Source organism: Sitophilus oryzae, unplaced genomic scaffold (genome assembly GCF_002938485.1).
Source record: "Sitophilus oryzae breed Bouriz unplaced genomic scaffold, Soryzae_2.0 scaffold_1297_pilon_pilon, whole genome shotgun sequence".
Taxonomy (NCBI): Eukaryota; Metazoa; Arthropoda; class Insecta; order Coleoptera; family Curculionidae; genus Sitophilus; species Sitophilus oryzae.
In genome coordinates, this window is record NW_022145945.1 from 10,424,996 (window position 1) to 10,450,573 (window position 25,578).

At 33.2% G+C, this 25,578-nt stretch overlaps 2 protein-coding genes across 2 annotated transcripts in view; one reads left to right on the forward strand and one right to left on the reverse strand.

Moving 5' to 3' along the window:
• The first annotated feature begins 1,019 nt into the window (after positions 1-1,019).
• On the forward strand, positions 1,020-6,527 carry LOC115874480 (tryptophan--tRNA ligase, cytoplasmic). The gene is made up of 5 exons (XM_030889629.1): positions 1,020-1,025; positions 4,757-5,058; positions 5,199-5,452; positions 5,651-5,879; positions 6,036-6,527. The coding sequence occupies exons 1-5, from the start codon at positions 1,020-1,022 to the stop codon at positions 6,226-6,228; spliced, it is 984 nt and encodes a 327-aa protein (XP_030745489.1). The 3' UTR covers positions 6,229-6,527.
• Positions 6,528-12,946: 6,419 nt separating this feature from the next.
• The window catches only part of LOC115874752 (autophagy-related protein 2 homolog A), a 97,850-nt gene continuing 85,218 nt past the window's right edge, over positions 12,947-25,578 (reverse strand). Inside the window, exon 31 of the mRNA XM_030890028.1 lies at positions 12,947-13,422. Coding sequence (XP_030745888.1) covers positions 13,195-13,422 — 228 coding nt within the window. The 3' untranslated portion in view covers positions 12,947-13,194. The remainder of the gene's footprint in view (positions 13,423-25,578) is intronic.

Below are 25,578 nucleotides of genomic sequence, written 5' to 3' on the forward strand. Positions count from 1 at the left end.
TACGAATCACTAGTTAGATTAACCGTTTTTTTAGATTTCTTTTGGTGGAAACAGTTCCTTAATTGCTGAATTAAAAGTATCCAAATCCCGTTGTTCGGGGTCCCGATTTTCAATCCAATGGGTCTCCTGACCAATGAGCCATCCCAAACCAATGAGCATCTCGACTTAAAACTTTTTGCACGTGCCACTAACTCACGCTCCTGCCATTTAAAGTCCTGTTCAAATTGTTCGATTTCACTACACATCAATAGCGCCAGAATCCGCACGTGTTGTTTAAAAAAAATGAAAATGCCACATTTTCATTTGCACGCCTCTGCGTCGTGGCGCCTAGAGATCCTTGAGATTAACGGAAAAATATTTCGCATTAACTCCGCGCGTCGCTGATATATTCTTTGATTGTGCCGACGCCGACATGTTATTAGTCTGTGGTTGTACCGACGCCGACGCTTCATTATTCAGTGGTTGTGGGCGAATCTCCACTTCCGATGATAAAAATTTGGATCAAATACTTAAGGCGACACCGTAGTCAAGGCAAGACTGAGCTCTGCCCTGGGCAACCGATCTCATTTTCCCACCGGTTCCCGATCTTGACAACGAACCTTCTTGATAAAAATTTGTTTAGAATGCAATAATTTATTAAACGCCGCTAACATATATTCTTTGGCGATACTCTCACTCCAGTCAATTGAGTCATAAAGTTTAGAACTGTTCCGCGCCATATGAAGGCACCAGGCTATCGCGCACAGCTCCTTTCAGAACCGTTCTCGAGTCTCGAGTAGCCCAGGGCGTAAACCTCTGGACCTTGAAATTTGCGAATGGAGGACAGCAATAGGGTTTTCCGCCCACTCGTCCCGTTACGTCGTCTATCGACGAGCGGGCAGAGGTTGCCATATTTCAGCCATAAAGCTCTTGCCGCGAGAAATAAACAAATTAACAACCTATATAGTTATTTGACTGAAATGATAAATTTGGGAACTTTATATTTTTTTTAATTTAATCATAAATTTTTCTTTGAAAAAATGACGGTAAAACAGTTTCCGGTAAACTTTTGGCAGAAAAAATTTCAAATTTATGATTTCAGTCTAATAACTATTTAGTCAACATGTTTAATTTATGTCAATAATGACAGGTATTGACAATTTCGATTTCAAATATATCGAGAACTATTACTCTTAGCGATTTTCATCAAGATACTTTTTTACGTAAAAAACGTCCTAAATGTATATTTTCTTATTCAGTAGTTATAATATCGAGGGGTGCCTCACTATTGGAATTACATGTACATTTTCTTGGCAGTCGCTGGCAGTCATTGGCAGTCTTACGGTAGTCACCTATAATAATTACATGGCAGTCGCTTGGAACTAGAATGATATTTTTGCAGTACATGTACATTTTTTACCCAAGTGAGACACCCCTCGTTATATATAAACTCACCGGCAAAAAAAACCGGCCACTAAAAACTAGACCCAATTTCAAAGTTGGATTTCTCGCGAACCACTCATTAGATTTTGATGATTTTTTTTTAAATTGTAAATTAATTCCTTTTTAACAGATGCTACATCAGAAATGTTTATTACGAATTTACTTTGAGCATATACAGGGCACAACAATAAGATTAAGTTTTTTGTCCGAACTTTGCAACACCCTGTAGGGTACAGCAGCGGTAGTAGCTATTGCTAAATTAAATCACATTCTAGCCTCATCTTTTATGAGCATTTTGTTTTTTTAATCACCACATTATCTCTTTTTGTATTGGAGATATGCTGTTTTAAAACGAACGTCTCGGAAAAATGCTTCGCAGGCAGAAAATTTTATGTGTAAATAATCAAGGCGATATAGGCGAAAACGGATTTGTGAGTATTTGCAATATGAAAAAAACGGTTGTAAAAAATGCCATCTGTACCGGATGTTGCTCGTATTGTGGCTTTAATTGAGGTTGGCCGAAGTCAACGTTAGTGTCTCCGATACCCTGGGTATATTTCGAACAACAGTCCAGGATGCCTGGGATCGGTATATGGAAATGGGAAATTTCACCAGGCAAGTGGACACTAGATATTAGTCCCTTAAAATTTCTTTAACTTTTTTGTAATTTTCATGCTTTAGTTAGTTTTCAGGTTAAACTTACCTACGTTCTGATATTTGATTTGTTTTTAAAGCTTTTTTCGAGGCGTTTGTTTTAAAGCAGCGTATCTCCAGTACAAACAGAGATAATGTCGTGATTAAAAAAACAAAATGCTCACATAAGATGAGGCTACAATGTGATTTGATTTATCTACTACAACGTCTGCACCCTACAGGTTGTTATAAAATTTAGGCAAAAAACTTCGTCTTGTTTTTGTGCCCTGTATATGTTCAAAATAAGTTCGGAATAAAAATTGCTGACGTAGCATCCGTTAAGAAGGAATTAATTTTAATTTTTTAATTTAAAGAAAATCATCAAAATCTAATGAGTGGTTCGCGAGAAATCCAACTTTGAAATTGGGACTAGTTTTTAGTGGCCGGTTTTTTCTGCCGGTGAGTGTAGATAAGGACGAAAAGTTATTACTCTTCATACCAGTTAAAAAATAAGTAGGTGGCGCTCTCTTCAAGTAGGAGTCATATTGACATCAAAATCAAATTTCTAATGTCTAAAAACTCCCAGACACAATTTTCATCCAAATATCGACAAAAAAAATAAAACAATAAATCACCACCATACATAACTTTCAACAAAATAACATTTCGTGTCTCCTCGTATAATAGACCTATTGGAACTTTCATTTTTAATTTAGAAAGAGATACTAATATTACAGTTGAGGGTTGGAACCTTGGGTGTTACACAGCAAAATAAAAACACTAAATCACCACAATACACCAAAACACTTTTACTTTTACACTGGACGCGCGTTTCGCTAACCATGTTAGCATCATCAGCAGATGATTATAAACTCAAAATATCAGTCTATCAACTCAGTTTATAATCATCTGCTGATGATGCTAACATGGTTAGCGAAACGCGTGTCCACGGTGTATTGTGGTGATTTATTGTTTTATTTTGCTGTGTAACACCAAAGGTTCCAACCCTCAACTGTAATCAAATATCGACGACAAAAAAAAAACAAAATAAAAATGAAACTTCTATATACACCCTCTATCTCAGAAACTAAGCATTTTAAGACATACATTTATACGAACTTTTTTACTTATTTTTATCTGCAGAATATGCTGCCGAAGTTTCTGGAATACAGATCAGGCCACCCTGTATTTCAGCATATTAATTGAAAAGCTTTCTTAAAGTTTTTGCGTTGCATATTATAAATTTCTTTAAGCAGATATTTAATTATTAACAGTTTAACTATAAATAAATAAATAATAAATAAACAATGCTTTATTGTACAAAAAGCCAAAATGGCTTCATCGACAAAACATTTACAAAACAAACAAAAGCACAAAAACAAATATGTATACAAATAATAAAAAATGTCATACAATACAAATCAATTCAAAAAAATTTACGACATTAAAATTACAAATAAAACATACATGGACATTGCAGAACACAGGCGTATCAATAAAATTTTACAAAAGGAAAATTGTAAATGAATAAAATCAGGTAAGAGTTATAAAATATTAAATACTAGACCTTTAACCATTGTGTGAGATGATCAAAATTTTAAAATTCAAAATTGTTCATGATTAAACATCAACAAAAAAGTCGTTTACCGCATATAGGGCTCTCTCCAGTAAGTATGATTTCAGAGCTTTGTGAAATGCGGGAAAGAATGAAAGTTACTTGATATTCAAAGGCAAAAAATGATTAATAAAAACGTTATTGTTGAATCAACAAATATGTTGCTAACAGAAATGTTTGTTGTTGTATGAACATCTCTAGATAGATTTATTTCTCTGCAGAGTTTGGAGGATCATGATATTTATAGCTTGATAATATGTATATCTGATATATTCACAAGATTCCATAATTGTCAGGAGAAGTGCAAGTCTTTTATTAACTGTAAATAATATTAAAATAACATATGAAAAAGTTTTTTGGGATTTGTTGTGGATGTCTAACGTGGAGATTACACTGTATATTTATAAAATATAAATTAAATTCGGCATACCTATTTTCTTCTAAAAAATCTTCAAAACATTTTATCTAAAAGTTAATTCATAAGCGTATATTATGCATGTGCTGAATCAATATTTGAGATATGGAGTAATTCTATGGGGTACAAGCTCTATGATTCAAGATATATTTATTATTCAAAACAAGATATTAAGATGCATTGCTCGAATTCCATGTAGAACTTTATTTAGAGAAAACAGACTGACTAGCTGACTATAATTTGTATTTTGTAAGTAGGCATTTGTGTATTTAAGAACAAGTCCAAATATTTTAATAAATGTCAAATTCTTGATTTTATCACTAGATTTAAGAACGATTTTCAGCAACCAACACATCGTATTAACAACCTATAACTCTCCAGATAGTATTGAATTAAAGATCTCGAATTTTTCTCGAAGATTTTTTTAAAAGATTAAATTAAAATGTGTACGTCATTAAATATTTTTAAAAGTAGGTTAAAAGAATTTTTAGTTAATAAAGTTCTTTATAGTTTAAGAGAATTTTTTGATTGATGTGTTATATATTATTTTTGTTCTTAGGTATTTTCCTTTATTATTTTTTTTACCAACTAATTTTCTACAGAATTTTGTATTGATATATCGTGATATTTTCGAACCCTGTTTCTCTGAGAATGATTTCAATCTATCATAGATTAAATTATATTTAAATTCTAGATTTGAAAGTGGAAAACCATTCTATCTATACACTGGTAGAGGACCCTCATCATCTTCAATGCATTTAGGACATCTAATACCTTTCACATTATGTAAATGGTTACAAGACGTATTTAACTGTCCTCTTGTTATTCAGTTGACAGATGATGAAAAAACTTTGTGGAAAGATCTGAAAGTTGAACAAGCCTATCAGATGGCTTTGGAAAATGCCAAAGATATTATTGCTTGTGGGTTTGACATAAATAAAACGTTTATATTTTCGGATTTTACATATATTGGGTAAGTTTATTCAGAAATAAAGATATTTTGTTGTATCTGGCAACACGGCTTTAGTAGGCATCTTGTCCGCTACGTTGCCAACATGTTTAGAAATTCTCTGGATCAATTTATATTAATTTAGTCTCTCACTGTTTTTGTAGCCAAAGGCCGGAATTCTATAGAAACATGATCAGAATTCAAAAATGTGTCACTTTCAATCAAGTAAAGGGCATTTTCGGATTTGATGATAGTTCGGTGATAGGTAAAATTGCATTTCCAGCTGTTCAAGCAACTCCTGCGCTATCGACGTCGTTTCCAGATATTTTCGGAGATAAGAAAATTCCTTGCTTGATTCCATGTGCCATTGACCAAGATCCTTACTTTCGAATGACCAGAGATGTATGTCCTCGAATAGGTACAGTTTATAAGTTAATTTTGTATTCATCTGTTAATTACCTAGATCACATACACTGTTGTTGATAAAACTACCTATTGAGATGATTTTCTATTATTTGTCTTTTTAGGCAGGATTTAGCTTTTAGATTAAAATAGAAATAATTTGTTACTATTAATGTGAAAAAATTAGAAGGTCATTTATACAATTATTTTTCAGGTTTTGACAAGCCCGCCTTGGTTCATTCTAAGTTTTTCCCAGCTTTACAAGGTGCAAAGACAAAAATGTCTTCATCTGAAGCGAATAGTACGATTTTTATGAATGACACACCCAAACAGCTTAAAAACAAAATAAATAAACATGCATTCTCTGGCGGACAAGCGACAGTCGAGGAGCACAGAAAACTAGGAGGAAACTGTGATTTAGACATTTCGTACCAGTATTTAAGGTACAAAAAAATAATTTTAATGATTAATAAGAGAAAACAATAACGCGCTACTGCCTTCTCGCTTTCATTTTTTTTTTATTTTCTTTCAGTTAACAGACAACTTTTCTAGTTTAATGGTTCTTTGTCTCCACATCAATGTTTGTTTTTTTTTCTCAGATTTTTCTTAGATGATGAGGCAAAACTCGAGCAAATCAAGAACGATTATACCAGCGGAGCCCTACTCACCGGAGAACTAAAGAAAATACTTCTAGATACTTTAACTCCAGTCCTAACAACGCATCAAGAAAACAGAGCTAAAATATCTGATGAAATACTACAAACTTTCATGACACCAAGAAGTTTATGCTGACTTTAGATACTTGTTATTTTTTTTTGACTGTTAGGAAAATACATTGCAAAGTGGCTTAATTTTTTATCATATAATAATATATTTATTATATAGTGTTTATTGGGGTCAACTTTTTTAGTTAATCCTAAGGACTTTTTTCAAAGTTGCTATTATCACGATCATGAGAATAATCCAAAGATTCAGTTATCTGAATCTTTATACCTGTGTTAAACACAATGTACTACTAGTAAAGTATTTGTTATTTATTTTAAATTATTATATTTTTCTTAATTTATCATTAAACTAATATTTTTAATTTACATATATTTTTTATTTTATGCTTTAATAAATTAACAATCATAATAATTATAAATTCTATGTGCTAATTTGATGACTTGGGAGCAATGGCGCTCAGCTAACCTGATGAGGTCTTTTCCAACGGAAAATCCTTAAAATCCTTTCAAATTAGATGGCCATTGTCTTTTAAATCTTGTAGATATTGTAAGTAGAGGCTGAAGTAAGTTATTCGTGTGATTATGTAGTCTATTGAAATGTTTTTTGCTCCAAGCTTGGAATACTTTCACGTACGGAATTTTTAAGTCTTCATGCAGAATATGATTACATACCATACACATTACATACATGACATACCATAGTGCGTCTGTTATCATCCGTAGAATTTTGGATTGACTCTTTTGTATTAAGGCTTTGTATTAATCCCCCGAGTTCTGCTCCATATGTCCAAATAGGTATTTTTATAGTTTTATACAGGTTATACAGTGTTTCAAAAAACATACCATCTCTCATGGAGATATTCCTCACGTAAAAATATGACATATCAGCTTCGTATATTATATCATAAATAGGTCCGATTCTGGTTTGTTTCGTAGTTGCAGGGGGTTAGAGTCTAAGGTAAAAGTCTTAATTGTTTTTCGATTTATTATTATTTTCTTCCAAGTGTCATAGCGATTCGAATGAAATTTTGAGAGTAACATTTACTAAAGTGCGACATATTTTAATGCTAATAAAGTGTCGATATATTTGCTAGGGACGTGCATATGGGTTATCACTAGAATTTTTTTTAAGAACATGTGTGCCACTGACTTTTGATTATTAGATTGTTAGCAAAATTGTTTAGGCCGTTTAATGCCGATTTTCTATCTCTGTGATGAGATATACGCAATTTTATTAATCACAATTAAAATAAAATTAATAAATAATCTATTTAATCTAATTTATTATTAAATTTTATAACACTGATGTTTACTGAGGGAACTAATAATGAGGAAAGTTATGGAAGACTACAACGGCGGTATCACTATAGGCGGTAAACAGATAACAAATTTAAGGTACGCAGATGATGCACTTATACTCGCATCCTCCGCTAATGAATTAAAATCCATTATGCTCAAATTAGAGGTGGTCAGCGAGAGATATGGGTTAAAACTAAATAATAGAAAAACAAAATTAATGATTATCGAGAACCCACGAATACAACAGGAATAGCAGGTTTCGAAGTTGTAGATCAATATATATTATATATCTCGGCTCCTTGATATCAAACAAAGGAGAATGTGACGCAGAAGAAGAAGACTGTACATAGCACGTAATTCCATGACCAAACTCAATAAAATATGGAAAGATTCAGCTATTTCAATTAGCAACAAACTCAGACTACTAAGAGCCCTAATTTTCCCCATTGCCACTTATGCCTCAGAGACCTGGACATTGAAGTTGGCAATGAAACGTAAAATCGATGCTTTTGAAATGTGGTGTTATAGACGGATGCTGCGAATACCGTACACAGCTCACGTACAAATATTTCAATACTAGAACAACTGAATATCGAATCTGGACTGTCGATATCAATAAATCAGTCATACTTAGGATACTTTTGCCACATATCTAGGAACACCAATGGCCTAGAAAAACTAATTGTGGAGGGAAAAGTGAACGGGAAACGTCCTAGAGGGAGATCTCCAAACCGTTGGGTGGATCAAATGAAGACAATAATAGGTCATAGTCTGCACGAGGCCAGTACTGCTGCGCAAGACAGAACATGGAGAGACATAATAAATGCGATATCATAATGTCACTATACTCTTATAGAGTAATAGCACATAATATCTAGCTACGCAACAGAAGCCTCGTTACATGTAAAAAATCGTAGGTCTCAAAAGGAGACAGGCTTTTAAAGCCTGTCTCCAAATCAGCTATTTTGATGCGGTAGTTTCACTACTACATAACAGAGGGCGATAAATTTAAAAGAAAACAGTTTTCTACAAACGAAATTTAAAAGAATTTTATGCAGTGTTGCCATTGTGTAATTTATAGTGTAATACTTCCTGATAAAGCCTACGTTCAAATTTGCTACATCATTTAAACATATTAAAATAGATTAGAGCTCTTTTTTCAAACGTTTAAGTATTTAACTTGCCATGTTAGTTGGAGTTAAATCTTACGAGCTGAATTAAAATCACTTCCTGACGTTTGATTCTAACTGAATCCTAAATTTTGATTGTAATTCGGCGACAATATAATAAATATTGTTGCGGGCCGGTGTGGACTCGACCTAACCTCACAATATGGCCCGCCCTCGGATGACCTTAACATCGCATAGACACCGCAATGATTCATTCGTTCGAGAAGAATCGAGTCCCACTGGAATGGACTAGTACATACGAGAACATTCGAAAACCTTCTCTACGCACCTAACGATCTATGGACAATTCTAGAGTTCTTTACCTGCCGGTATAAAAGCCGGCGGCCGTGGCCTACAGGGGCAGTTATAAATATACCAGTGCAGTTGACGCGCTAAAATTCAAAATAAATTCTTAGTTATAAATCGTTTGTAAATAGTTCTATAAGTCTTTTATCGTTATTGTTTTTGTTAATTAGTGTTAAATAAATAGTGTTTAAATAAATTGTGACTTTCTATCCACACGGAACCGACGAAAAACGTAACAATATTGTTCTACTATTATGACACCACTTCCTGTCGTTCGATTGTGTTCATACCGTATGATCGGGAAAAAACGGCGTTAGCGATGGCTATGAAATGAAAATCTAAAAAATAAATTTATATGGGAAATGTCATCGATCGCCTTTTCCCAGCCAACTGGACGCCGTTTTTTTCGGTATCATACGGTATTTGATATATACTTGCACATTTTTCATGACATTGCAATATTATGGTACCATGAAGCATATCAAGTGATACCGTAATATAGTACCATATTACGATACATGGCGTTCGATTGGGCTTAAACTTGGTATATTACGTATCTTCAGTGACATTGTAATATTATGGTACTATGAAGCATATCAAGACGTACCATAATAGTACCATATACGATACCATTTCCTGGCGTGCGATTGGACTTATACTTGGTATAGTAAGTATCTTCTGTGACATTGTAATATGATGGTACTATGATGCATATAAAGTGGTACCTTAATATAGTACCATATTACGATACCACTTCCTGACCTTCGATTGGGCTCATATTTGACTATACTTGCGTATTTTTGATGACATTACAATATTATGGTACCATGAAGCATATCAAGGGGTACCATAATGTAGTACCATATTACGATACCATATATATTTTTGATGACATTGCAATATTATGGTACCATGAAGCATATCAAGGGGTACCATAATAGTACCATATACGATACCATTTCCTGGCGTGCGATTGGACTTATACTTGGTATAGTAAGTATCTTCGGTGACATTGTAATATGATGGTACTATTATGCATCTACTATGATGCATATATAAAGTGGTACCTTAATATAGTACCATATTACGATACCACTTCCTGACGTTCGATTGGGCTCATATTTGATTATACTTGCGTATTTTTGATGACATTGCAATATTACGGTACCATGAAGCATATCAAGGGGTACCATAATGTAGTACCATATTACGATACCATTTCCTGGCGTTCGATTGGGTCCAAATTTGATATACTTGTGTTTCTTTATAAAGATTTGTTTAATTAATAATTTTAATTTATTTTACGAATTTTAATTTATTGTACGATGTCGTGACAGCAACTTTTATGTCGAACTAATATATTATTAATTGTACCTGTGTCACTTTTTAAAATCTACCTAGGTCTATATAAATAACATGGCAAACAGAACAAATTTGTTATTATAGTATGTTTTTTAGTCAATTAACATTTTTTGTACTGCATTTTAATAAATCATTTCCATTATTATTAAACATATATTTCATTACTAACGTTTCAGCATTAATAAATATCACTATCAATCGCCCTGTATATTATTAATTTTAAAGGTAATTAATGTTACGTGCCGTCGATCTACGTCTATCCAAAACCGAAAGTTGAAAATTTCCAATTATATTCTGATTATGATATTGTCGCGCCATCTAGTATTTTATTTGTGCAATTTTAGCTCTTTCATTTCGAGTATTTTTCTGTTGCGTAGCTAGATATTCTGTGGTAATAGGAAGGAGGAGGAGGAGGATGTTTACTGCTACCTACAGCAAATTTCAATTAAAAAAATTGGCGCCGGGAGGCACGTATAGCCGCCCATACTAAAATATGTTAATAAAAAGTTGGTAGGCAGTTCTTTTAGTTTCAAAGTAAAGGAATTTTTCCAATTTTTTTTATCAAAAACTGCGACTTTGACTGATTTTGATGATATTACAAATTTTGTTGCAAATATTATTCCTAATCGTAAATTGAAAACCGCGTTTTGCTAGCTACTGTAATTTTGGAGTTACGATTTTTTAGAATTTTTAACCCCCCCCCTATCCATATCCCCTTACCAACCCCCCACCCCGACCAAAAACTAATAGCCAGATTCTCGGGTGCCACAGTATTTTTGTGCCAAATTTGGTTAAAATCAGTTTACCGATTTTTGAGTTATCGTGTTACAGACGGACAGACAGATGCCATGAAAATGTTTTGTATTTAGGTCATTTATGACCAAAATAACTCATTTTGACTGAAATTAAAAAAAACTTTGCCGATCTTAATAGCCTACCATACCTGTTGGTATGGTCGGGTGAAAACCCATATGCACGTCCCTGGTGGTATCTGTTATCCCAAAAATTTCATTCGAATCGCTAAAATCACTTGGAAGAAAATTATAAAAAATCGAAAAACAATTAAGACTTTAACTCCATATAACTACGAAACAAAGCAGAATCGGACCTACGTTGATATAAACAATAAATCTTATTTTTTCGTGGGGAATCTCCCCTCCTGAGATGGCATGTATTTTTTGAAACACCTTGTATAAAAGAAGTTTATTCTCTAGCGATAGTTTAGATCTTCTTCCTGTTAACCAAGATACGTTTTTTTTTCAAATCCATTTGCTTACGTTTCTTTATTATGTGTTCTTCCTGGTAAATTTAGTATCCAAGTGCATACCTAAGTAATTGGTGGAGGAAGACTACGGAATTAGTGTGTTGTTTAAATATAATGGGGTGGGGAAGGGGGAACTGGTCTCTATTTAAAGTAAATAAGGTTACTTGTTTCACTTCAAAAAATGGATCTTTTAGAGAACCAATACATGTAATAATGAAATAAAACTGCTTTTTATAGAAGAATAAAACTGCATTTTATAGAAGAATATTCGTTTATTATATTTATAACAATTATGGTTTCTCCTTTAATGTAAAATCTTATAAATTATTTACAATAACAAACTTGTAACCTATTAATTATAAAACTTATTACGAATCTTATATTGGCGTATATATTTACAAAATATTCAAATAAAGATGGTTCAGAATAGAAAAAATAACTTAAATTTGCCAACAAAAAAATTCTGATACAAAAATATTATCTTTTGTAAGAATTTTGATTGTCATTTATTTAAAAAAAAGTTTTACAGTGCGTTTATAGCTACTAAATACTGATATTTATCAATAACCTGGCATTCATAAACTGTCAAACTATAGACAACTGAATAGATCCTATTTTGAGTCATCTATAAAACTATTACTTAAAAATACCGTACTTACGTTTATTATTACGTAATTACCTTAGTAAACTATTTTAGTAAAAAGAAAGCACCAACCTTATTCAGAATATAATGTAAATTTTTCCATTAAAATTAACTAATATTCTTAAAAACCTTTTTTCTACCGAAATAAAATTAAAATTATTCTAATATCTTCTTATCCGAATTTTCTTTAATAAAAAAACAGTTGTTCCTAGTAAAACAACTTATAAGTTTATAATATTAATAATAACAGTAAAGTCAGCATTATTATTAATTTAGGTATTTTTTATTTCTAAAGCACAGTTAGTAGTAAAAAAAATTATTTAAATAATATATTGTACTTTTAAAATGGCTATCAAAAACTACTAATATATTATTAAAACACAATTTTGTTTCTAAAACATCAGTAAATAAAATAAGAATTCTCGATTTTTTTCTTGGAATGCCAAAATTAAAAACTTACGACCTTTTCAGTTTCAAACTTTCAGTGATTTTACTAGGACAGAACTTAATAATTTAGGCTTGGGCTTATGTCAATACTCAGCATCTCTATTGGTTTTAGGACGCTGAGTCTCGATACTAAGACGTTAGTACCATAACGCTGTGTATCAAAGTATAGACATTCTGAACCCTATCTAATAATAAAAATTAGGCGGAGCCGAATTTATTGCTCAGTATCGATATTTAGTATCAGAGTACTGGTATGCAGAAACTCAGTATCGATACTCAGAATCTAAGCATCAATACTCAGTTTCAGCAAGATTTTTTATATATAACATCAAAGCAACAAAAATTCTTTTGATATTTGCTGTATTTGAGATTTAGATACTTCACATAAAGTATCCTGAAAAGTTGAACATGTAATAAGTTCAATAAAAAATACGTCCAAGCCAAATTATAATAAAGATAGTAATAAATCTAATAATAATTGCCGAAATGTGAAAACCACCGAAAATATCACAAGTTAGTCGAGTCTAGGGTTTTGTAGGAATATTAAACGTTACTACGCCATTTTTGGTTGGCCTCTGTTCTAGCATCGGGTACAAGTTGACTCTGGACTCCCCCCAGGAAATTTCCAGTAGCTTCTGTAGCGATCACTATTGGTTTGATTACAGTGGCGGGGATTTGTCTGATTACCGCCCCCACCGCGCCGCTTATTCCTTTCTGTTCTTTCTCTAGAGTGGCCACTTGGAATATATTGTCTGCAGTTTCTCCAAAACCCTTTAAAAAAGATAAACAATTGAATGACAAAGGACTAATATCAGTAATTTTTTTTTGTACTACTGTTGTTGTGTGGATATAGTAATGCTGCTCAGGGTTCGGAAGTAGTTAACTAAGACGTAATTTACCTGATTAACTACGTGTAGTTTTTCTTCAAAAACTACGTCTTTTCCCGTTCATTAACTACATGAAAACTACGTTAATAAACTATGCATTGATATTATGGATAATTTTCCTTTGTATGAGGTGTAATAGAGATAATATGATGTAAATATTATATTTAAAGCCATATTTCTTCTGTTTTCTTAAATACCTTATGTGTTTTTAAAGCTTCAACTTATTATAACCTCACCTCAAACCTTTGACATTTGAAAGTTACATACATAGGTTACATAAACTACACCCTCTACATAAACTACATTAACTACATGTAATGTAGTTTATGTAGTATTTAAAAGTAACATGTAGTTTTCCGAACCCTGAACTGTTGTAAGGAAAATAACGAAATAAAAATTCATTTAGATGTATGAAGACTAGATATAATTATTTTTCCATCTATAAAAACCTAAGGCAATAAATAAAAACAATGTCATATGATGCAAACATTATCTAGGACACCATATACCGATAAACAGTCAATATATGTCATTATTGACAAAAAATATACATGTTGAGTAGATAGTTATTTGACTGAAACGATAAATTTGAGAACTTTTTTTTTAATCAATCATAATTTTTTCTTAGAAAAAATGATGATAAAACAGTTTCTGTTGAACCTTTGGCACAAAAACATTTCAATTTTATGATTTCAGTCTAAGAACTATTTAGTCAACATGTTTAATTTATGTCAATGATGACAGGTATTAATCATTTTGATTCCAAATATCTCGAGAACCAATATTCGTAGCGATTTTTACCAAGAGATCTTTTTTATGCAAAAAACGTCGTAAATGTATATTTTTTTACTTAATAGTTTTATACAGGTACGGACAAAAAGTTATTACTTCAAACCAGTTAAAAAAATGGAGGTGGCGCCCTCTACAAGTAGGAGTCATATTGACATCAAAATCAAATTTCTCGTGTCAAAAAACTCCCAGACACTAATTTTCATCCAAATATTGACGTTACTGCAGAAATGATTTGGAAAAAATCGAAAAAATGAAACTTCTACACCCTGTATCTCCGAAACTAAGCATTTTAGGAAATACATTTTTACAAACTTTTTTACTTAGTTTTATCTGCAGAATATGCTGCCGAAGTTTCAGGAATGCAGTTCGGACCACCTTGTATTAAGCTTAGATATATTATCTTTATTTCAGTAGTATTTTTATTCTTTACCCTGTATACACACGTAAAAACCGGCAACATTGTATGCCGCTTTTTATTTTGCCTTTCTATCTGTCAATTGGTCATTAAGTCTATTAATTAGCGTCGTACAGTGTAGATGTGTGTTGAGTCATCAGTCTAGCAAGTAGATCAAACGCAGTGATCGATTTTTAAAAATCTATTTACGAAAAGTATAAATTATACAGAGTATCATATATTACATATATACATTGATTTTATAATGGCATATGAACAGGGCCGACGAGAGGGCGTTGAAGGCGATACAAATTATCGGGGCCCGAGACACAAGGGGGGGCCGGGCCTGGGCATCTTTTTATTTTATAAATTACAAATTATTATAATCATATATTTTTATTTGGGTATTAATTTTTATTATTTTTATTTGAGTATTAATTCAACGATTATTCACAATTTTAAATATTGTGATTGAACAAAGGCATAATGTCGTGTCGCGTCGGCAACAACGCTCTTAGAACAATAACGCCTGTATAGAATATATAATAATAACGCCTGCTCTTAGAACAACAACGTCTGTATTTTTAGGAATTTTCCGTGCGGCCGTAATCGTTTATTTGTTCATTTGTTGTCTCGTTGTTGTAATGGCAGCAACATGAGCGGGCAATATAAGGGTGTACAAGCAAGAATTCTGGCCATGAATCCCCTTGCCTTATGGTTTCCTTGCGCTTGTCATAGCCTAAACTTATGTGGTGTCCATGCAGCAGAATTTTGTTTTCAGGCTGTAACTTTTTTTGGAATAATTCAGAAGCTCTTTAATGTATTTAGTGCCTTTCAAGGTGGGAGATTTTAAAAAATAAAATTGACGTCTCTCTTCATTCCCTTTCAACGACTACCTAGGGTAGAAAGTGGAAAACCAGTAAGCGAAAAACTACCTGCAATAAAGGATGCAATTGCAGAGCTATTGGAGCTAAATTTATCAGCAGAAGTACGGGTTGAATTAAATGGAATTTTAACTTATTTGGACTCGTCTTCAAATGGCTTCAACGTGACTAAAAGTACTTACCGCTATTAATTATAGAAATGTTATTCTCTAGGCAATGTCAGCTACTTTGGACATTGAGACTAAAAATCTATAGTAAGTTCATTGCTAGAAGATCTTAATCTTATAAGAAATAGTTGGGCAAATATTTTAAATGAATGTAAACTAGTAGCCAATAATTTAGGCATATCAACCGAGCTAACTACATCCGAGAAAAGAAAACGCAAAAGAAAGGCTTTTTTTGATGAAACAGTATCAACTGATTCATTAGAAGGGCTTGATAAGGAAGAATATTTTAAAATAAAAGTGTTTTATTCAATTTTAGATGCTTTGATTTAAAATATTTCGGCCAGATTTGAAGCAGCTAAAAATATTGTTGACATTTTTAGTGTGTTATTGAGATTTTTAAGTTTAGAGGATATAGAAATTGAAGAGCCGGGCCCGTATTCTGTAACTTTGAAAACGCTAAGCGCTTTTAGACGCTCAGCGTATATGACGTTAATTTTCGCTGAGCGCGCACTTAATTAACGATTTCGGTATTCTCGTCTGACGCGCTTAGCATCTTTACTGATTGCGCTGAGCGCTTTGAAAACGGTTGCCTTAAAGGATCGTTTTGTTTGTCGAATTGTCAGTGAAAATCGAAAAAATTGTGATTTTGTGCGTTATCTTGCTCTTTAGTGAAAATTACTACTTCTTCTATAAATTCCTCAATAACTAATTGATAATTTACGACTTGGCAGCTATAAATATTATTCAAAACATCGAAAATACTGAGAAGAGTCTTCAACACTTCCCTCGTATAATAAGAATAATCATGGGCGATGTTAGGAGGCGGCTTGGGGGTGCTAAGCCCCCCCTATTCCTGAATTAGCCCCCCCAGACCGAACTAGCCGACACAACAAATAATTGAACATTATTGGTACTCAGACAAAACCAAAAATAAAAAATACTTTTCTGATTTGATCTGTAAAAATTGCAGGGTTGGAAAAAATCATGATTTTTTAAAAAAATCAGATTTTTTTTTTTTTTTTTTTTCCTAATGACTAGGACTTATTTCCAGTTAAAGTCCTATCCTAAATGGCTAAATCTTTATAACTCGTTATCGATAACATTAATAATTCTAGGGTGCGTTTTGTCATTTTTCCACATCGGTCACCAATATATTTCGCAAAAAAGTCGCTCGCTTCAGATCAAAAGGATTTTTTTTCAAACGTCTCAAAAGTATTAAGGTTTGTCATTTTAACGCCTAGGTATAAAAGTAAAGCACTGTTACGCCTAAGCACAAAAGTACAAAAATATATTATTAAACAAAAAAAAAGTAAAAAGAGCGTACAAATTGTTGCTCGATTGCTGTTTATATTATTTACAATGTTTGAAATTGATTAAAAATGATTTGTAATGTTTTAAAAAAATTGTATGTATGTTATATTAGGAGTAAAAATGTACTTTTTGTGCTTCCTTATAACGTCAGAATAGCTTTACGATGGTCCTTCAAAGGTCAATTCATCATCAAAAAATGTATAATTTTTACTCACTAATAAAACTCTTACTTACTAATAAAACAATACATTATTGTTCGGAAATACTCTTAAGTTGAGAATGAAATTAGTATTATCTAATGTCAAAGTGTCAAATACTTACTCCAGATCAAACTGTCGGTAAGAATTTGGAAAAATACAACCAATTCAAAAAAAAAACAAAAAACATATTTCCTGACGATTATTATAGACTAGTTGAAGCCTGGCGCATCCGCCACGACATCAGAAAAAAAAATACTTTTATTTAAATGAAAAACAAAAAATCCGGCGACGACAGTTTTTAGAAGAGCAAATTAGCTATCTTTTAGTAAAAAAAGCAACTTTCTAGAGCAAGTCGTTACTTCAGTAGAGACGACACAGATAAACATTAGCATTTTATATATGTAGATTCTCGAGAATGAAGATATAGTCTCTATATCAGAAGAACCTAGTTCTGCACTAGACTGCGAATGATATGTATTCGAACAGCGAATTTTTGTCACTTATACATAAATTTTAAAATAAATCCCTGCGTTTAGCGGTCTAATGAATTCACACGAAATTACTTCAAAAATTGGTCCAACATTTAAATTGATGAATATATATTTTTATATAGTTTTATAACATTTACAATTACTATTTGATTTATTATCTGTTATATCTTTTATAGAAATATTTTTTATAGTTTTCTAGGACACATTTTTATAACTTTGACAGCTATTTTTTGATTTATAATAAAGTTTTAATAAAATTATTTTTTTTATTTAAATCAATGATTAAAATTAAAAAAATCATTTGATTTAAATCATGCCAACCCTGAAAAATTGTATAATTTTTAGTTTCGACTCAGTAGCGAATGCGAAATTGAAGCGAAATTGGCAACCAGGCGTAACGGGAATTGTGCCGATAAAGAAAGCGATAAACAGGGTTGCCACCTTTCGTATTTAAAATCGGAACAACACTGGTGAAACATTTTTTCTTAAATGTAAAATTTTATGTACAGTACGTCTGTCCGTTCTGTGGCTACGGGGTATCCGTGAGAGGGGAAACGATATTCTCTCGTAAAAAATTAGACGACGCGTCCCATCAATAAAAATTCAACAAATTTGCAAGTAGCCAATAAAATGAGTGGGCGGAGCGATTTGCGGTGACGCACTCGTCAAATCGACGTATAAAATATATTGCTGTTTATTTAAATGTTTTTTGTCCGCATTCCTTTCATAGACACAGATCCAGCAGATGTACTGTACCTAACCAAACCAAACCAAACCAAACCAAATACTTATCATTCTGGAGGAGTTTTTGCAGAGCGGAAATCGAAAACTTGTTTTTCAATAGATAGTTCAGTCATTGGGAGTTTATGCTTGGAAAAAAAGTCCGGAAGTTTTGCAACTTTGCAGTTTTATAGGTTTTGGGGTCCCTAACTAAAATCCATAAAATGCACATTTCCAGACTTGCTGCCGGTGCCGCCATCTTGCCAAGATGGCGCCCAAAATCGGTATTTTGTGACTATCTCGAAAACTGCGTGTTGTTCGTGAAAATTTGAGGATAGCAAAATTAAAGAGAATAAAATTTCCTATAAAAAAGGTTTTATGAACATTTTCGCTAAAGTCAACCGTTTAAGCACAAAATCCCTGGAAATTTTACAATTATGCGTAAAATATGATATATTATGTACAGTCGATTTTCCAAAATCAAATGTCGATTAGGGTTCACTACAACTAGTTTTAGTTTAGTTTCTTCAATTTTGTCATAAAATAGTGGCGTATTTTCGCTAATTAATTTATGAATAATTAATTATTGAGAATGTGTACTTGTTTCCACCACCCAAGAGAAGTACATGGCGCGTTTATTTTAACATGGTCTCCCAGGAGGCCCAACCCACTAGATAAATTAAAAACTTTAACTTATCTGCACAAGCCCGACGGATCTGGCTCATTGATGTCAAAGTCGATTGTGTCAGCTGTGCTGGACTCATCAGGGTAGCCTCTCAATACGTCCAATTCTTCGTCTTCAGCCGCCAGAGGGATATCTACAGGCAAGTCCAACTCCTCTTCAGCGGATTCGTCGAGTGACACTTCAGTGACGTTGTCACAGGATTTCCCATTGCAGTATGCACAATACAATTTTATTAAAATTTAAAATTAAAACATTACATTTATTAAAAATTAAAACATTGAACATTTTAATCCTGCTTTTCTGCATCCGCAGGCTTTACCATAGTTGTTGGTTTTGCATTTACAGGATAAAAATGCCAATAGGGATTTTGGAGGTGGACCTTTCAACGTTGTGACTGGACTAATGCCTGTTTTTCTTTTCTTCCAACCCCATTCTTCGGCATCTTTGGTACAATCAGACCAATGCTGAACCTGGTGGTAAGTTTCGCAATCATAAATTAATGAGCGAATTAATGATACGCCACTGTTTTATGACAAAATTGAAGAAACTAAACTAAAACTAGTTTTAGTAAACACTAATCGACATTTGATTTTGGAAAATCGACTATATATATATATATATATATATATATATATATATATATATATATATATATATATATATATATATATTATAACTCGTTATCGATAACATTAATAATTCTAGGGTGCGTTTTGCACAAGTATATATATATATATATATATATATATATATATATATATATATATATATATATATATATATATATATATATATATATATATATATATATATATATATATATATATATATATATATATATATATATATATATACATATTTATATATATATATATATATATATATATATATATATATATATATATATATATATATATATATATATATATATATATTTCCAAGCAGACATTGACCTAACCAAGTAGACAAGTAGACAAGGCCAAAAGCAACCAAGATTGGGCTACCTACCGGTATAAGCTCACGCAATACAATAAAGAAATTAGAAAAGCCAAAAGGAATTCATGGAGAAAGTTATGCGAGGAAATTACAGATGTCCCGGCATGCTCTCGTATCCATAAAGTTCTGGCACAAGATGGGGCAACCATCAAGGAAATAGGTTTCATTAAGAAAGCTGATGGCACTTATACAGAAACTAAAGAGGAAAGTCTTAAAGAATTAATAAAAGTTCACTTTCCGGCCTCGCTAATTCTGAGGGACTCTACTAGGCAAACCAACCTAGACCCAAGGCTGGCCAGGCCAAGGCCTGTGGATTGGAAAATTGCCACAGAAGTTACCAGACCAAGTAGAATTAGATGGGCAATAAATAAATTCCAGCCGTATAAATCTCCGGGTACAGACGGTATATATCCCATACTATTACAGATGGGAATAGAGGAATTAATACCTCACATATGTAAGATTCTCAAAGCTAGCCTGGCATGGGGAGTCATACCAGAAAGATGGCAAAAGGTTAAGGTCATATATCTTCCTAAGGTAGGCAAGGTATCGGACTTTACACCAAAGTCATATAGACCGATAAGCCTATCCTCCTTCCTACTGAAAACGCTAGAGAGGCTCTTGGATAGGTTTTTAAGGGACGAAGTGCTAAGGGATAGTCCCCTAAGCAATCGTCAATATGCATACCAACCAGGTAAATCCACGGATGCTGCATTAGATGATTTAAATAGGCTTATTTCAAAGTCGATAGAGGACAAAGAAATAGCAATGGCCGCTTTTTTAGATATTGAGGGAGCATTCAATAATGCTACTACCGACTCACTAGTAAATGCAATGAGTAGAAGAGGTACACCTGCAGTGGTATGTAGATGGATAAGGGCCGCCTTAGAAAACAGGATAGTGATTTCCACTCTAGGGCAAGCTACTATCAAAGCAGTAGCGGGTGGAGGTTGTCCACAGGGAGGAGTGTTATCTCCTCTACTTTGGGCAACCTTGGTAGATGACCTCCTCAACGAACTGTCCACACAAGGTTTTTATTGCCTAGGATATGCAGACGACATCGTAATTGTGGTCAGGGGCAAGTTTGCTGGTATGATATCAGAAAGAATGCAGACAGCCCTAAACAAAGTTGACAAGTGGTGCAAACAAGAGAGACTGACAGTCAATGCTCAGAAAACACAAATTGTCAATTTTACAAAAAAGATAGCACCAAAAGGCCTAAAACCACCAGTGCTAGGAGAAACGGAGATTTCATTTGCCAAAGAAACAAAGTATCTTGGGATATTTTTTGATCAAAGGCTTACATGGAATACTCACATAGCGAAGGCAACACAGAAGGCTGCCATCTCTTTAGGTAAGTGCAGAAGGATGTGTGGAAAAAAACTGGGGACTTAACCTAAAATGACTCTATGGATTATCATGGTCTTATCCTATGGTTATCATGGGTCTTACTACACAAGGGTAGTAAGACCCATGATAACCTAGTCAGTCGCGTGGTGGACAAAGACATCGCAAGTGGGTGCGGTAAGGCTGTTAAGTTCCACACAAAGGCTTGCGTGCCCGGTGTAACTGGGGCCATAAAAACCACTCCTAAAAAGCGATGGAAGTCTTGTTGAACTTACCACCACTACATATTTTCATACAAGGCGAAGCCAGATCTGTCATGCACAGGTTAATTCACGGTCAGCAGCACATAAGCCAAACGCATAGTGCTGCTAACCAGAAGCTAATCGAAGAGCTAAAAGCAGACAAAGTATTGGGATTGCCAATTGATGCAACAGCTACTAGGTATAGCTTCAACAACAAATTTAATAATACCAGGAAGGGAAGACTGGAGTAAAGGTGTACCCATTCAAGCTGAGGCAACCTGGTATGCTCAAAAACGTCAGAAGGCGTAGAAGCTGAGATAGTAGGGCCGAAACAAGGGAGACCTTCCACGTAAGCCTATCCAAGGATGTCACAATTTTCCAGGCAGAAATAACGGCAATCCACTATTGTGTAGAAGAAATAATAAGGCAACAAAGAACAAATCGTTCTGTGGCGATCTTCACAGACAGCCAAGCGGCGCTAAAGGCACTCAGCTCCACGGAGGTCAATTCTAGACTAGTGGGGGACTGTGTGCGTGCTCTGAATACTTTGGGCGAACGTAGCACTGTTACGTTGGCCTGGGTGCCAGGGAACGAGGGTCACAAGTGTAACGAAAAGGCAGATGAAAGGGCCAAGCAAGGCTCATCAATGCCATTCATAGGCCCAGAACCCTTCTGCGGCGTTGCAAAGGCGGTCATGAGAATGGCCACGGAGCGATGGGTGGCCAACAAATCTCTAGAATGGTGGAGAAACTCACCAGGGGCGCTATTCTGTAAAATCGTCGGTATCGGTAAGTTACGACAGCTCTAGATACGTATTTGTATATAGTAAAAATGTATTGTTGTTGTCATAGTTACCGATCGGTCCTATGGCATATATCGCTGAATTTGTACCGACGAAAATCGGTATCTCTACCGTGCCCTTGTTAACCTCACGGTAGAGATACCGAGAGTCGTCGGTACAAAATCTCGCGATATCTGCCATAGGGCCGATCGGTAACCGCTGACAACAACCCATCAACACGACGCTCATTGGCCGTATATACCTATAGTTGTCGGTAACTTACCGATACCGACGATTGTACAGAATAGCGCCCCAGGGCAGAGACAGACGAAAAGGTTCATTGTAGAACATTCGCCAAAATTCACTGTTGACTTGATAAGCAAGGACAGAAACGTCAGAACACATTTTATGTCGGTGTGACAGCCTGGCAAATGTGCGGTTCCCGGTAATAGGCAATGATAGGCCATTGCCAAGGAGCTACATGGAGGTTCAGTCTCCAAGTTGCTAAACTTTGTGAAAAGGATAGGACTGGAGAATGTAATCTAAGGATCAGAAGAGGACCACAATAGATCTGAGAAGGTCGCAGTGGATCAGACCGAAAGCCACCTCTAAGAATCTAATCTAATCTACCTTACTAGGATAAAAATGTTTTAAGATCAACCATGGATCAGGAATGGTTGAGTGCTCTTCAGTATATTAGCTATGGAGTCCAGATTGACTAGAAACTGCGATTTTTCCAAAATTATTGAAAATTTTGCTTCCAAAATTATTGAAAAGTGTCGCAAGGTTCCCTTAAAATTATTTGCATAAATATGAGTTGGTATCAGTAGACGTTTGTAGTAGTTATGACAAGTTTTGTTATTGTATTAATGAAAAGATTATTTTGTTAACTGTTTTTTACTAATGATTATTAGTATATTATGTTTTCTACCTAGTTTATTACGTTGTAAACACCTCTTATTAATTTAAAATAATAAACATTAAAAAAACATAATATGTGTTTGAAATAAAATATTTTTTTGGGTAACACGTAAATATTTTCCACTATTCAGGGGGGCCCGTAATTTTTTTTTGTATCAGGGCCCGACATAGCTCTCGGCGACCCTGCATATGAAATACAGCAAGCATTGAAAGTCATTAAGCAAGAAATTGTGCACAGCAAAATCGAAATTAAATCTACGATAGAAGCCCTAGAAACGAGGATATTGTTACAGATCGAAACGGCAAATAACAGAATTAAATATTTGGAAAAGGAAAATACAGGCCTGCAGAACCGAATAGAGATACTTGATCGTATTACGAGGAAAAATAACATATTGGTTTTTGGATTGGAAAGCAGTGAAAAAAAATACACCAGAAGAAACTTGCCAAAAACTTGGTGAGCTCCTTGATATAGATCTACAAGTCGCGGATCTAAACAATTATTATAATTTAAATAAATCAAAGAGTGTAGTTAAAGTAGAATTTATATCTAATTTAAAAAAGTTGAAGTTCTTAGGCAGTGTAGAAAATTAAAAAACACTGGTGTGTCAATCTCACAAGATCTTACTGTGATGCAAAGAGAAGAAAACAAGATATTAAGAAGACATTTAGGAAAGGCAAGAGAGAACCCTATCAACAAATCCTACATTAAGGGGAATAAACTGTACATTGAAAATAGATCGTATACTGTTGAGGACTTGAGACAAAATTCAGAGGAACTAGAAATAATAACTAACAACAGTGCACCCTCAACTCCAGCTCCTATAAGTGAAAGAAAACTACTAGAGAAAGAATTATTAGGAGAAGAATACAATAACAATAGGATCCAACAGCATAGTGAGGCACTCTCCAAGAAAATCAGCAACGAAAACAATCTTAGTGTCACACCTATAAACAAATCTAAGTCTACTCAAAAAGTTCCTGATCAGATAACAGCAAGACGTTTGAGATCAGGATCTCAGTCGGGTATTTTATAAGTATTAGAAGTTTTATTGGTTTGTAACTGGATTTGTATGATGAAATGATAATATATTTTTTTGGTATGTTGAACACATAATATGCTTCAAAAATAATTGATAAGTAACAAGACTCATTTATTATTAAGTATACATATCTTTATCAAATTAGTTAATGTGTAATCAATGACAGTGCCGAGTATTTCTATAATGTACAAGCCTTAAGTGTATTTTTTTCTTAATTTTTTTATGTTTTTTTTCTATTATTCTAAGACTTGTACTATAGAAAATTTTTATTTATATTTTATGTATATATGGTATAATATTAATTATTTTGTGTTGAAAGATTATATTATTTATTACCTAATATCTCAAATCGTTATGTGACTTTGGTTGTATGCAATGCAATCGTTTTTTTTTATTATTTTGACTTGTGAATTTATATGTAGTTTTTAATTTGACTTATTAACTAGTATTATATTTTTTATTTATAATTCAAGCACATATATTTATTTAATTCAAACATTTAACTATTTCAAATAAAGCTACTTTGATAAACACCCCGTACAAGTTTTCGGACTTCTGGGGTCTTTCAATTTATTTCTTGAGTTGGAATTTGATTATTTTGTATTGATTCTAAATATAAATATTCTACATGATGAATATATTTCTTATTTTTTAAATGATGTAAATTTAAAAAAACCGTAAAAACAAATGAAAATATACACCGTTGCTTTTTTATATTATTAATTAATTACTTTATTTATGCTGTCCTAGAATTGAAAAAATGCTGTCACTGCAGAACTGAAACGGTGTACATTTATTAAACAAATTATGTCTGGTAGTTTGTAAATATTTGTATTAATTAGGTTACTATTATATTATTTAACATAAGGAATGTAAAATTTTTTGTATGACTTGAGAAATAAAGATTATTATTATTATTATATGTGATAGTGGTAATCTCGACCGTACTTCTAAATTTAATGTGGAACAATATCGGGTAGCGGTCTGTAGATTCAATTTAAACTAATTTGTTTTTAAACTCGATATTTCGTTAATTTTTATTAACTTCTTCAGGAGTAACTACAAT